Below are 15,917 nucleotides of genomic sequence, written 5' to 3' on the forward strand. Positions count from 1 at the left end.
GTTCTCTACATTTAAAAGTCTCTTATGGTTTGTCTGTCTCCCTGTTTTTATCTTATTTTTCCTTCCCTTTCCCTATGTTCATTTGTTTTGCTTCTTAAATTCCACATAGGAGTGAAATCATATGAAATTTATCTTTCTCTGATGACTTATTTCCCTTAGAATAATACGTTGTTTCCAATGGCAAGATTTCATTCTATTTGATTGCTGAGTAATATTCCATTGTATGTGTGTATATACACCACATTCTTCTTTCTCCATGGACATTTGGGCTCTTTCCATAATTTGACTATCGTTGATGGTGCTGCTATAAACATTGGCGTGCATGTGCCTCTTTGAATCAGCATTTTTGTATCCTTTGGATAAATACCTAGTAGTGTAATTGCTGGGTCATAGGGTGGCTGCACCAGTTTGCATTCCCACCAGCAGTGCAAAAGTGTTCCCCTGTCTCCACATCTTTGCCAACTTCTGTTGTTTCTGAGACATCTTCTACTCTGTAGTTTGCCTTTACACTTTCTTAATGGTTTCTTTTTTCTTTTTTTTTTCAATAGAACTTATTAATTTTAATATAACCTAATTTAGCTCTTTCCTATATGATTAATGTTTTTTTCTCTATTTTTTGTATTCTCCTTAAAATCTCTACCCCAAAGTCATAAAGACTTTTTTCTATATTATCATCCAGAAACTCTACCGTTTTACCTTGGGTATTTAAATATAATTCACCCAGAAGTACCCATCCCCAACCACTGCTCTGTAGTGCTACTTGTTCGTAAATTAATGTTCACATCTGTCTGTCTTTTTCTGAAGTTTCTATTCCATTTGGCTGGTCTATTGTTCACCCTTTGCCCCAATATTCACTCTTTGCCCAAATTATTGTACCATCATAATAGGTCTTAGTTTACAGATAAGTTCTCTTGCCTTGTTCTCCTTCTTCCAAACTTACCTGACTCTTCTTGTCCTTCTAGAAATATATTACTCATTTTAGAAACAACTTATTCATTTCTACACACTGTACATGCACATTCTTGGATTTCTATTGTAATTGCTTTGAAACTGTAGATCAATTGGGCGAAAGAATTAACATCTTTAAAATATTGTCTCCATTTATTTAAGTTTTTAATGTCACTCAGTAATTTTATATACTTTGCATAAACGTCTTGCAGATTGTTGTTAAATTTATTCCCAAATATGTGACACTGTTGATGCTATAGTAAAAGGCATTTTTTTTAATTTTATTGTCTAATTATTTGTTGCTGACATACAGAAATGACTTTGATTTTCAGAAAGCTTGCTAGATTTACTAGTCCTAATAATTAATTATCTTGGATTTTTATGTTCACATTCATATTATTCATAAATGATGACAGTTTTATTTCTTCTCCTTCAATATTTAAACCATTGATTTACTTGCCTTGTCTCACTACATTCGCTAAGTCTCCCAGTACAATGTTGAATAGATGTAGTATAATGGACATTGCTATCCTGTTCCCAATCTCAAAGGGAAAGCCTTCAAAAATCCACCATCAAGCATATTCTATACTGTTGGCTTTTATAGATATCCTTTATTAAATCAAGCAAGTTACCTTCTATTTTTAGTCTGCATAGTTATTTTAAAGTCAGAACCTGATAGCTCCATCTCTGGAGTCCCTGTCATAAGCGAAGTTAATGACGAATGGCAGACCAGGAGAAAATATTTGTGAGTTATAGACCAGAGGGCTAAGCTCTCTAAAGAATTCCGGTAACATTGCCAGATTTGATTTTCTCACACACAGTTCCAAACACTGTGTTCCGGGCCACTGCCGTCAGGAATGAAAGTTTCACCAGTCCAGGAGCATAAATAAGTATTTTTCATAAAGCTAAATATATTCCTTTTAAAGGACTTTCTTTTTTCCTGTGGATATGTTGTCTGTAATTTTTAATGGTAAAATAGTATTTTTCTAATAAATCATCATTATAATACATAGTAATTTAGGGTTTTTAACTTTTTTCTTATTTGACAAACTAAAATACCAGTAACTTGTTGTAAGTCTGTCTACATTCTTTAATTGATTTGATGGTCTAAGGAATCTCTGACCAAATGTTTATAAGTAATCTTTAGGGTGTTGACAAAAAACAAAAAGGAACCAGTGCATTGAGAGGGGGGTGGGGGAGGACCTTTAGAGAATATGGAAGAGGAAATAAACCAGGGCAGTGAGACATCACAAAGCCATGGGAAAAATGGTTTCAACTTGGTGGCTGTGGTTAAGCTGTGTCAAATGCTACAAAAAAATTAAGTAAGATGAAGACTATAAAGTACCTACTGCATTTAGTAACAAAGAAGACATTAATGGTGCTGATGGGAGACTTTCAGCAGAGCAGCAAGGCCAAAACCGAATGCTGTGGATTGAAGGAAGGCTGGTGAGGAAGTGGAGACATTGCCTTATTTGATTTTTCTTGGGAATTTAATTTTGAAGAGAGAAGTGGATTTCAGTTCCACTGTAGATATAGGATTTGGGTTGATGGGTTTGTTGGTTGCTTGCTTGCTTGATTGGTTTGTTTCTTTGTTTGTTTTGAACATGAGAGATGACTGAATAAAATTAACATCAATTTAAAAACCAGTGGAGGGGCACCTGGGTGACTCAGTTGATTAAGCATTGGACTCTTGATTTTGAAATTTTTTTTTTAACATTTATTTATTTTTGAGACAAAGAGAGACAGAGCATGAACGGGGGAGGGTCGGAGAGAGAGGGAGACATAGAATCTGAAACAGGCTCCAGGCTCTGAGCTGTCAGCACAGCGCCTGACGCGGGGCTTGAGCCCACAAACTGCGAGATTGTGACCTGAGCTGAAGTCGGATGCTTAACCGACTGAGCCACCCAGGTGCCCCAGGACTCTTGATTTTAGCTCAGGTCATGAACCCCAGGTCATGAGAGCGAGCCCCACATCAGGCTCTGTGCTGAGCATGGAACCTGCTTAAGATTTTCTCTCTCTATAGCACCTTCTGCCTTTCCCCCCTGCTTATACACACTCTCTCTCCAAAATAAAACAAATGGACAAATGAACATTCGAAATATTGTTAAAAAAATAAAATAAAAACCAGTGGAGAGACAGTATATTAAAATATAGGAGACAGAGATAATAATTAACGGAGAGAGATTCTGAGAAGATGAGATTAAATGGAATATAGAACACACATGGACAGTTTCACTATGGGCAGGAAAAGAGACTTTTATCCTTCGTGCATCATGAAAAAGCACCCAGGGCCTCAGTCTAGGATGGTGTGGCTTTTATGTGGCTCAACACCAACAGTCTGCTGAATAGTGTCCCATGGTCGTGTGAAACACATCCCAGCTACGCACATGCAGCAGTCTTGCCTGTAGGTAAATCTGTAAGTTGATGGAACTAGAATTTGGGAGAATTGCCACCAAGAGGAAGAACAGCCGGTGAAAGTCCCTTGACACAGAGTAGTCAGCAAATTGGGGATGAATTAGAAGAGAGAGGGGAGAAGGGAAAATGGAGCGTTTTCTCTCCTCTCTACGTTTCCTATGCCAAGTTCCCAACAGGTGTCACCTTCACAAGCACCTTTTCCATGTTCCTCTTCCCTTTACCCACCACAGTGGTCATTCTGTGAGTTCACTGTGCCTAGGCAGCTTTCTTTAGGAAGAAGATAGCCTCTCAAACTCATACAGAACAAGGTGGCTGTTTAAATAGTAAAAGACAATATTTTAACCTAAAGGAATTCCTCTCTAAAGGTGAAATTTAGGCAGTTTATTGGTGGGTAGCACAGTTGTTTTGGGGGTAGAAGTGTTCCTTGTGCCCTTATATCCCTTATAACCCATGAAGGGCCACAGCATTCAGTTTTTGATCCACCTAAATGGACCCAGCAAAGGGAAACATGGGGCTGAAATCCATTCCTGTTGATGATGATATTGACAATTTGAAGTTCTTGTTTTCTAATTTAAATCAACATGTATTGAGTCTATACTTGTTCCAGCTAGTTTGGCATTGTTTCCTCAAATCTGTTTGTTCAAACATTGGACAATCATCTGAAGAGGGAAATAGGGTGATAGTTTCAGCAGAAAATTTGTGAGAGGGATCCTGAGGGACATTCGTCTCAGGCCTGAGGGCCTTAGATGGTCGGTTTGTCCCAGAAGAACATGAGAGAGAATAGGGCCCTAGAGAAATTCAGCTGAGGCAGCGATCTTTGAAATGACAAGGAGGTGGGTAAATGTATGAATGAAATTGGATCTGAATCCTATACATACTGATTGATATGGCCACACAATACTGTTGGGGCAGGGGGAGACCAAACAGAAGCACAACAGCATAAGATTTCTAAGTTTAAAAAACACCACACAAGAGGCCAATTCCTCTCCGCTCACCTTAACATAAAAGTTTTTTAGAAAGACTTTACTAGTTACTTGCAAACAAACAATAAATCATCCATCCCACAAAGGTGAGCTGTTAGTGACGCTCATACTCTTCCTAGAAATAGGAGAGCTTCTAAAAGGTGGATTCAGTGAATGAGCTGGATTCACCTTTGCTCTGCCTTGTAAATGTAGCTGCTGCTCCTCTTAGACATCCTGGCACCCGGGCTCCAGGTAGCAGTGGGCATTGTCTAACCTGTTGCCCTAGCATATAGCGAGCAATCAGTTAACATTTTTTGCACATTAAATAAATGTTTCTTCTGGTGCCGCTCTTTACACTAAACACTAGTTGGCTCTTTAGTCAATGGCAGAGGCTTCATCTGCATCTGAACTGAGATCCACTAGGAGCGGTGCATTCTGGGAAATGGTCCCATTGGCCAGGATCCTCTGTGTCCCCCCCCAACCCCCCCCCCCCGGGGATTGTAGAGCTGTCATCTCTGGCATTGGTGTGGAGAGAATCTCAGCCAGAACACTAGGCTGAGGGGATAAGGGCTTTCTTTAGCTTCATGCAGGAGTACTATTGGCAAAAAATCAGAAAAAGCAAAGAGGGGCTTGCACACCTCCATGGGTTCTTAAACTGAGGACCTACAAAAGCATTTTCACCTGTTGTTTCCCAATAACACAATGATGGTGTTGGCAGGCAGCAAAAAAATGTCCTTGGACAGCAGTCCAGTTGGCTTCGAAAGGCTATCAAGGAGTCATTTAAAAAGCTCTTTGCACAGACATGTCCAGAATATTGACCAGAAGAGAGAAGAAGAAGCACTCACTGAGCAATTTTCTCTCACATGTTCGAACCTCCCCTCAGCTGTGTGTTTGGCAGGAGTCCCACAGAAATTGCTGCAGAAGCTATCAACATAGCTTTTATGTAGGCATCCTCCATTTTAGTAATCCCTAAGTTTCAATAAAAACGATCTCTTTCCACTTCCACAGATGGCAGGAAGACTAGACGGCAGGATACACTTTCTCCAGACGGCTATTGATTCTTTTTCAGTATGTGCCAAATATAGCGGGGATTCTTAATTATTTTTTAAATTATATATGACAGAAAAAGTAATAGATGGAGTGCTTGGAAGATTGAACGCTATTTTTGTTATTAAAATAAAAACATAAGCTTGCAATTTTGAGAAGTTTAAATCTTGAAAGGGCTCTTCTTATAATTCTTTTTATTCCCAAATGACCTATTAATTCATTTCTTCATTAAAAAAAATTATTGAGCATGAAGTAAGTGCCAGGCACTTGGATAACAGGGATTTAGGATACCGAGGGCAAGGGGTAGGGAGTAGATTTCATTTATTTCTTTTCCTTCCACCTAAAATTTATAGCCCGAGGATATCTTCAGGAAGCTGCCATTCTTGAATGCAAACTGGGGAATTATGAGAAATGCAATTGATAAGTTCTCTTTACACATGGTCAGTCTTTCCATTCCTCTTCCCTCATTCTAACTTGCTAGATGTATTCCATTTTTCTTCCAGATGCAAGGAAATAATCTTGGTCTGTCTTGTCTGTGACAATTGATTACTTGTCTTGCTTTGAATCTGCTTCTCTGAGATGGGCATTTAGTTGGGTCCAGCCCTCAAGGAACTCAAGGTTATCTTCATGGTAAACTCCACAAAGGAACACAATGTATTGCCTTCAAAATATCTTATGCAGGCTCAGCTTTCTATTTCAAAATTGTCTTTAATCAAATGTTTAATCACCTCTTCTAAATCATTAATAAAATATTATTATTAGTGGTGAGGATGTTTTCATTGCTTATTTATCATTTACAACATCCCCCCCCCTTAGCTTTCAAAGCGATTTGAGGCTGCTTAAAATAGAAACCCTAAATGTCATATGGTGTTTCAAATAGAAAAACATGAATAGGTAGGGGAATTTTTATTATAGTCTCTGTTATTTCTTTCTTAGAAGTCACATAAAAAATTCTGCACTGCTAAGGCACAGCAAGCTTTCATTCTACATTCGAGTTTCCTTCTTAAAGTCCTATTTTCTTACCTTGTGTTGAAATTACCTGCACACCAACATTAACTGAGGGCTTAACGTGGGCCAGGAACTCCCCGGTATTTCATAACATTAGCTTGCGCAGCTCCTGAAACACATCCATATTACATGAACTTTATTTTAAATGTGAGAAAACTAAATTTGTAGATTAAGTAGCTTTCTTGAAATCTAGTGAGTGGCAGAAAGAATGTCAACCCAGGCAGGTCTGATGGCATCCAGAGTACTTCATCACTAATGAATACTTATGAATAATGAATGGGTCATATGCCGTTAGTGGATCGTGAGATCAATTTAGTGGATTGTGATCCCGTTCCGAGGGAATAAGATAGAATAGCAATGATCAGAGTACATCCCACATAGTAAAAGGCAAGTTATAATTCAAGAAATTTTGTTTTCAGTGTGTGCCTGTTTCTATGCTGAATTGTGATACAAGATATATGTCTGTGAGTTACTATCATAAAAAATTTCAAGGCTGCTACACTAGGATATACTGACTCTCACTCATTCATATTCCAAACACAGGGGGACAACTAGTTTTTTATAAACCTGCCCTCCACAGAAATCTTTACAAGAAAGAAGAGATTTAAAAATCTATGACTCAGTATGCCTCTCCCTGTGTGAATAGGCTTAACAAGCCAACTCCCAGAGCCATGCAGCAGAGTTTTCCTAAAATCGCCAGCCTTCACTGGTCTTACGCCAAGTTGCTAATAGTAAATCATTCATCTACCACTGCAACAATAGCAAAGAAAAATATTTTTTGCTTTGCTAAGAGCAAACATCCAACGGATAGAAAAGCATCCAAAGGCCGCCCTCCCCATCTACAGAAGGTGTAGCAGACGCAACAGCAGCAGCTTCTGGGGTCAAGTGTGTGTTGGCATGTCCAGTCGTCTCCAAGACAGGGCCAGGCTCTTAACCTTTTTTTTTTTTTTTTTTTTAGTAGTGTTGTATTTATTAAAGGGAAGGGAAAATTAGACAAAGTGAATACAGACAATACAAAATATAATGTGTTTTCGAAGGTGTTAAACTATTTTTCTATGAATTTCCTACCTATAAAAAATGTTTTATTGCTCATATCCTCCCTCCCCTATACATGTATTTGAATCATCCCCTGACCCCAGAGGACCACTGTTAACTACTGTGTTATGAAGATACCAGTTGAATCGGGAACCTGAATTTCAAGGGGGGCATAAATCCTCTGTGAGGACAGATGCAAAACATAAGAGAAGGAAACATAAGAGAAGACAACAGCTGAATAGTGGCTACGTTGAATGAGAAAATGAAGAAAGGAATATAATTAACTTTGACAAAATTACTCTGTGGGTAAAATGATCAAAAACGTTCTAGAAATTTAGATGTAAGAGACATCTGTCAATTTTGAAAGAGTACTTTCCAGAAAACAAGAGATGTTCTTCATAAATACTCTAGTACAATTGTTGAAGTCATGTATTGTTTTAAAGGAGTGCCAGTCAAAACTTCACAGAAATTGACTGAGGGAGACTATACATTCAGGCATGACCACAGTTCATTATCACTAATTGAAGGGAGTGAGCGGTGTTGGAAAGGTGCTCCTAACCATGTTGCCACTGATGTTTGGCATCATGGCCAGGACTTTCCTTGGGTTGGAGGTATGATGTATTTTAATATAGCAGAGGGATAGAGAACAAACCTTCTGTGACTTTCCAGATGGATGTCTGCATTTAACTTCCTTATCTCTGAAACATAAAGGAAAATATCACCCATACATACATTGGTTGAATGAATACCTGAGATAAACCACTTGTGCAAATGGCCTGGGACACAGTAAGCTCAATGAGGGTTAGATATTATTACTTACTACTTATCCCTCCTAATTCAAATGTGGTTCCCAATTTCTAATTCACACTTAAAACTGTCCTTTTGCATATATATATTATGTCACTTCAAATCCTTCTCAGAAAGGATTAATAAGTAAATAAATCCATCTGTTTAATTCTGTTAGCTCGTGGCTTTACATTTCTGTTTCCAAGAGCGGACAACTCTTTGATTCCATACAAAAGTAGGATGATTGCTTTGGTTTTGCTTACTATTGCCTTCCTGAAATTAGTTCAGAAATGAACCTTGATTCTTGGTATAGCTGATGTTCGATATGACAATGATTGTTTAGAATGTTATAATTAAGAATACTATTCAAAGATATTGTACACTATGGATAGAATTAGACAAACTCAATTCAAAGGGTCCTTTTGAAAATTAAAGGGAATGCCATGAAAAGAATTTTGGCCATATTAACACTTTCATTCTATTACCTGAGACTACTTTCCCCTCTTTCACATAGATTTTGCACTGACCAAGGGCAGTACAATCACTTCTCTGTGCCCAAAAGGATACTTTCCCTGTGGAAATCTTACCAAGTGCTTACCCCGTGCTTTTCACTGTGATGGTGTGGACGACTGCGGGAACCAGGCTGACGAGGATAGCTGTGGTGAGTCCTCCGCTCAGCTCCAGACATCCACCTCCCCTTGTGAATGCCCCCGAACTGTGCGTGGACCAAATAATAACTGTCACGAAAGGGAAGAGATGATTTGATATTCTATAGGGAATCCTACTGTAACACAAATAATTGTTCCCCGATTTGTTTGCGATGATGACCAGAATTTTTCACAGGTAGAGGTTGCTTAAATCAGAAATACAAGTGTGATAAAAACTGAAATCATATTTTGAAAGCTACTTGATGCTCATATTCTAATTTTAAATGTCTTCCTATAGACTACCTCTTTTTTTGGCTTGGTAATTTGGTGCAGTTATACGAATACCCATAAAGCGTGAATGGTTCCTGCCTAGAGAATTAATTCACTGAGTTAAACCTACAGTGAGTACCCACTATGTGCCAGGTGCTGTCTCACTCACCCAGACACAGCAGGCTCAAGAGAGACAAGGTCTTGCCCTCATGGAGTTCACGTGGACCTTGCGAACAAGGAGGACAATAACCCTGTACGGAACGAAGTTAAATATTAAATGTATTCAAATATTAATATTTATTCAAACGTTAAATATTTTAGAGCATGATAAGTGCCATAAAATATTGAAAAAAAAAATGATGGGGTAGAAAGTGACCTGAAGTGAAGCCTATTTTAAAAAGGCAACCAGAGAAAACCTCCCTGAGATTATAATGTTTGAACTGAAAACTAAACCAAGAAAAATTGTGGACGAACCGAGTTGCAGGCAAAGGAAACAGCAACTGGAAAAGACCCTGAGGCTCAACAAAGTAAGACAATGTGTTTGTGAGGCCAAAAGGCCAGTGTGGTTTGAGCAGAGTGAACAAAGATACAGAGGGTGAGGAGGTAAGCAGATACCAGATCACCAAAAGTCTTACAGGCCGTTTGAGGTCTGTATGCAGGGACCGTGTATATTGTCTAATATAACCTGTTTGTTTTTACTTGAATAAACTGATGCCAAATTGACATGTCTAGTTAGTGAGAGAGTAGACAACTAGAACCCAGATCTCTTGAATCTGAAAGAACCTTGTGAGTTTCCTATCGCACAGAACAGCCATTCTTTGATAGCACCTAACTAGCAATCCAAGGGAGACCACAAAGTCCAGGAATGCCAGGCATCTGTCTCTAGAATCTGCTTTCCTGCCCTTGAGGATTCACGTATGCTCCCCTCTCATGGAACCTTACGCCCTCACCTCCGGTGGATCATTCATACTTACCATTTAGGATGAGTTCAGGGACCCTTCTCACCTCAGAAGCTTGGCTTCCCTGGCCTCACTCCCCACCCTGAAGCTCTGCCAGCAGTCTAGAATAAGCACCTTTTCTCCCTGTTACCATAGCATCCTGGCTGTACCCATATGGTTGTACTAAGGGCTGCCTCGTCTTTTCACTGTTCTTCTCAGTATAGACATGAACTTCTTGAGAAGAGTTCTTATTTGTGCCTTATTTCTTTTGTTGTCATCAGAGCCTATAATAGTAGGGTACATAGTAGGTGCCCAATCACTTCTCAGTGACGGGGGCAGCTGTCTGGATGCCAATGGGCAAGTCAACCAAATCCTCAGTGTTCCCTCTTCACTGCTTGGGAATCAGAGACCTGGCATATTTATCTACCTCGTGAGGATGTTCTGAACACAAGTTAAATAATTCATGTAAAGGCATCAAATAGAATCATTTAAAAAACCATTGTGGGTATTAATAAGAAATAGAAATCAGTTATAGGTTGTAGGCATCAGAAGGGAACTGTGGGCAACTATTTAAATTTACTTTTCCATTTGTATGAGCTTCAGTGTACTACGTTATAATACGTATCTTACCATTTTAATGGCATGTGCTAAAGTGATGATACTTCAAAATCAGGTTTCCTTTTTAAAAAGAAGATAATTTTCTTGCAGAAAAGGAGAAGGAAACTTGGCAAATAAGCAGAAACTTGGCAATTTCTGACAAATTGAGAAAATATTTTTCCACTCAATAGGACTAGGTATCCTTGATGAAAAGGAACTTTGTTTTTGCTTTATTAAAAAGGTCAGGTGACACATCTTTTATTATTAGTCATTACATCTATCAAGCATGTATCCACATATACATATGCAGCAATATGCATATGCCAAAACGATTCAGATTGTATTTTCTTCCGAGGACCTTAAAATTAAGATCAAACATTTCAACTGTCAGCACTAGAAACAAGTAGTATTTTTCAAGATGGATATAGGTAGGTAAAATAATCCTCTATTTCCATTATATATTTTATGAAGCATACATTTGAAATATTTGTAATTTTCCAAAAGGGAAAGGCTCCAGATGTTTGCCTAGCTTTTTGTCCCTTACCATTGATGTTACCATTCAACTACTGAAACAAATTTTTAATTGATTTCATTATCAAATTTTTATACTTTTGTTTTGTAATTTGATATTTGATTTATAGAATAACTGACACATATTCATCACCATTTCACAGGAGACACTAGTGGATGGGCGACCATATTTGGCACAGTCCATGGAAATGCTAATTATGTGGCATTAACACAGGAGTGCTGTAAGTGGTATTGATTCAAAGACTCAGTCTCAGCTTTGCAAGCAACATGATTTGTGGTGCATGGATTTATATGGGTAGTGTGGTCAATTCCCTTTAGAATTTCAGTTTCAGGTCAATGTCTTTCAGTGGTCAACTGCTCCGTTGTCTGCCATGGGATTGAAGACATGGAAGGAAACAACATATTCCATTCATGCTCATTTTATGTAGTAGCCTACGATTGTGAGAATATATAGATATTAAATAATTATGATAAATAATAAAGATATTTTTCCCTTTAACTACTTTCTTCAGTAGAGATATTGAACACCAACTACTTCTCAGCCCCTATGTTAAGGACTGAGAGTACAAGGATAAGTAAGATGTGGTCCCAAGTCACAAATACTTCACATTGTAGCAGGAAAGGCAAAACCTCATGGAGACAGAGATGATACAATATAGTGAAGTATATTGTATATACAATATACAATATATACAATAAACTAGAAGGATGATGTTTGCACAAAGGAATGTGGAAGCCCACTGGAAGAAATGATGGTTGTGCCAAGGGTGGAAAAAGATCCACAGAGACAATGACACTGACATGGACCTAGAAGGATGGCACCAGCCCATAGAGGATTCTGGGTGCACACTTTGGACTTTGGCCTCTACCCTGTAGATAGAATCATGTCTTTATATACACCTATATTACATACATGTGTATAATGTATACCTAGACATAATTATGCAGGTACATATACAATTATATACATATATTAGTATGTATATACAAATAGTAATATACATATATATTAAACACTATATTAATCTTATATTATGCACTTTATAATATCAGTTTATAATTGCCACTTATTACATACTTTATTGTGCACAGGTACATCATATATAAAAATTAGAACTTAAAAAGATTAAAAATAAACACAACTGTAAGTTCTCGTACTTTCTTCCTGAGTCATAATGGGTCATCTTGTACACATCCCATTGTGGAGATCACTGCTGTACATGGTCGGCAACTACTGACACTGTGGGCTTATTTTCTTTTAATGAGGAGGAAGAAGCACATGAAAGGAAGGGTTTGTAAGAATGATTCTTCCATCAGAATCATAGAGAATGGATCAGAACAGTGGTTCCCAACCCCGGACAACTTTTGTCCCCAGAGAACACTTGTCAATGTCAAAAGACATTTGGGTTGTCACAACTGGGGGATGGCTCCTGGCATCTAGTATGCAGAGGACAAGGATGCTGTTTAGCATCCTACAATGCACAGGACAGCCCCCCCACAACAGAGAATGAGCCAACCCAAGTGTCAACCTTCCCAAGGTTGAGAACAAAGAACAGTGAGATACTGATGATTATGTTTCCTGCAATACTCCAGAGTAATACTAAGAATCTGATCCCAGAAAATGCCAGTGGGAAGAGTGAGAGAGACAGAGATGCAGAAGCATTTCTGAAGAAGAATCCAGAGCCTGTGGGTATGACTGATGTGCAGGTGAGGGAGCTATGCTCACGTCGCTGGTTTAGGCAGTAGGCCCAGCTTGGACTACATGGAATTCTTTTATTGGTAAATATGAGTTTCCATCCCCAGGCTTTCAATCTAATAACGCAAACACCATTTTTGCTGTCAATAAACGTTGAAGTGAACATTCTGAGCTTTAAGGAGTTGAGCTAATTAGCATAAACCTATAACATAGAATATTTTCAAAAACTCTATAAAAAAAACTTTATAAACAACATAGAATATTTGCAAAAAGTTTATACACTAGATACTTCCAAAACTTTATGCATCTTTTGAATTAAGCAGGTACTCAATAAAAGTTTGCTGAATTTACTAAAATTCCGTAAAATTGATTTTAGAAAGTTTGGTTAAGGGAATTTAAAAGAAACAGAGCAATTAGAAAGGATGTGTAAAGATCTAACTAAATAATAATACAAAAATTGGAAAAGAATCCTTTTTCTTAGCTCCATCAAAACAAATACCCACAGGATCAGAGGCAAAATCAAGTGCTCCATAAATATCACACCCCTTACTCTCATACACACACACACACACACACACACACACACACACACAGAGTGATTGTCTCATGGGACAAGTTGGCCTGTTTTCTCCATAGATTTCTCACCCCTTTATATGCCATTATCTTAATAATTATGTAAGTTTCTTCACAGTAAATCCTGAATTTTTTTTTATTCTGAATGTCTCAGATAGATGGATCTTTGGTTTTCTCAGCTTTATAGCTTCTCTACCATTTTTGTCTTCCACTATAACTTTATAGTAACGAAAAACAAAGAACCCAAATAAGACGGTATCCAACTTGGCTTATTTCAATAAGGCACAGTGGAGGCTACTGCATCTGTCTCTTCTCACAGCCCTAGGAGAAGTTTGAAGGGGGAAAAAATTGAATTGAATTTTAACCAACAAGGATTTACTGAGCAACCTCTTTGTGCCATTCAATTAAATTAAATCGACTCAATTATACCCATTGCAGATTTACTCTGTTGTATTAATGTTTTTCGTTGAGGAGAACTTAATCTTGCTTCACTACACACTTTTGTGCTACTTAAATCTTTCTGTGGTTTCTTTCTAATCACTTATTGAGTGCCTCTGAAATGACCACTGGAAGCTAGAACCAAAATGAAATGCCACATTAGTCTATGATGGACTAGGAGACAATTCTTTGCTTTTAGTATGGACCCAAATTAGGCTACTAAAGAGGTAAATGTTATACATTCAATGAAGAGAGAACACTGTCAGTTATTAGAGATGAGGTCATAATTAAAGAAAAGTATTTTTTTCCCAGTGAAATACTACTCTTTTGCCCCCTAGCTCTAAACCAGTATCCACAACCCTGTGACTGCAAAGGAACCGAATTGGAATGTGTAAATATGGGCTTAAAGTCTGTGCCAGTGATTTCCAGCAATGTGACATTACTGTGAGTAGAATTCATGTCTTGATGATATTTGCCCCTGAAACCATATGAAAACCATGTAGTCCAATCTAAACTCCCCTTGTTGTGTTTTGTGTTACTTATATATTAGCAAAATCATAGAAGTTCCCCTTACAACTACCAGAAATCAGAGAATCCCACATGTTTCTTCTCCAGGGAAGGCAAGTTTTTAAATGCTGTGTGTTAGATTAGCCTGGTTATCGTGGAGCTCACAAATGTCTCTGGTCTGCAGTGCTGATTTTCAGTTACTTTCCGATTCATTGTTTTTACTAAAATGCGAGTACCATACAACTAAAAATGAAAATAAAAAAGGAGAGCACTAGCTTATTCTACCTCATTGTAAATGGTGGCAATTGTCCAAGACTGCAAAGATATAACAAAGATATAAAAAATCCATGAAGCTGGCTATGTCGTCACTGTAAGTTTGCCTGTACTTTGTAAAAATGTTTTGAGAGCCTCCAGAATTTGCAGTCATATTATGATTTGAGCATGTGTGAGTTGGTTAGGAATTTTTGGTTTTCTTTTGTTTGTTTGTTTGTTGTATTTTATTAAATTACCCAGAGAGTAAAGATGTTAAATCTTCATAGACATTCTAATCTATGATACTTAATGGCCAAACTTGTCAGATACTTGCAAACTGCTTTAATTTTGCCTTATGCACTTCTCATTCTCACACGAGAAAGTTTTCAGTTACTAGGGTCATTTTCAAATGTGCGGGAAGTAGCAAGGAGTATCCATAAATATCCTGTTTTCAGTCATGCACTTTCTAGGGAAAAGTTTTCTTGGTCATAAAACCCATAATGAAGTCTGCTTTACCTGTTATTTTAGGTCTCTTAAAGAAAACAAAATTCACAGTCTTCCAGATAAAGTTTTCATCAAATACACAGCACTTAAACAGATGTAAGTAGCTATTCATAGTGTTTTTATGAAGAAGTCCTTGTGATGTTTTAAGATGCCTTTTATCTTTAAGTAAAATGGAACATAAACTTAATAATCTTTATCATTAAACTTATTTTTCAAATGTAATTAAGATTAGGAAATAAAGCTTTGAAAACTAGTATATTATCTTTCCATTTCATAATTGAAAGTAGCTGAATTAATTTTATTTAAATTATTTTTAGAGAATTAAATTGAAGTTGAGATCAGGCATCTCAATAAGAAAACACATAGTTCCATTCCATGCTGTTTTCCAAGATCATTTGGAAAATGACACGGTAGATTCAGAGGCACTAGATATACTTCTTAACTTTAAAGGGGAATGTTAGGGGCGCCTGGGTGGCTCAGTCGGTTAAGCATCCGACTTCAGCTCAGGTAAGGATCTCGCGGTCCGTGAGTTCGAGCCCCGCGTCGGGCTCTGGGCTGATGGTTCAGAGCCTGGAGCCTGCTTCCGATTCTGTGTCTCCCTCTCTCTCTGCCCCTCCCCCGTTCATGCTGTGTCTCTCTCTGTCTCAAAAATAAATAAATGTTAAAGGGGAATGTTAGTATAGATAAGAAAGATCAGATCTTTTTTTTAAATTTTGTTCAATGTTTTTATTTACTTTTGAAGGAGAGAGAGACAGAGCATGAG

The 15,917-nt window shown here is 37.8% G+C and overlaps 1 protein-coding gene across 1 annotated transcript in view; it reads left to right on the forward strand.

Annotated features, from left to right (window-relative positions):
• The window catches only part of RXFP2 (relaxin family peptide receptor 2), a 61,142-nt gene that overhangs the window by 10,494 nt on the left and 34,731 nt on the right, over positions 1 to 15,917 (forward strand). The window contains exons 3-6 of the mRNA XM_049647539.1: positions 8,716 to 8,862; positions 11,328 to 11,405; positions 14,230 to 14,335; positions 15,179 to 15,250. Coding sequence (XP_049503496.1) covers positions 8,716 to 8,862; positions 11,328 to 11,405; positions 14,230 to 14,335; positions 15,179 to 15,250 — 403 coding nt within the window. The remainder of the gene's footprint in view (positions 1 to 8,715; positions 8,863 to 11,327; positions 11,406 to 14,229; positions 14,336 to 15,178; positions 15,251 to 15,917) is intronic.

This window comes from Panthera uncia, assembly GCF_023721935.1.
Source record: "Panthera uncia isolate 11264 chromosome A1 unlocalized genomic scaffold, Puncia_PCG_1.0 HiC_scaffold_16, whole genome shotgun sequence".
Lineage (NCBI taxonomy): Eukaryota > Metazoa > Chordata > Mammalia > Carnivora > Felidae > Panthera > Panthera uncia.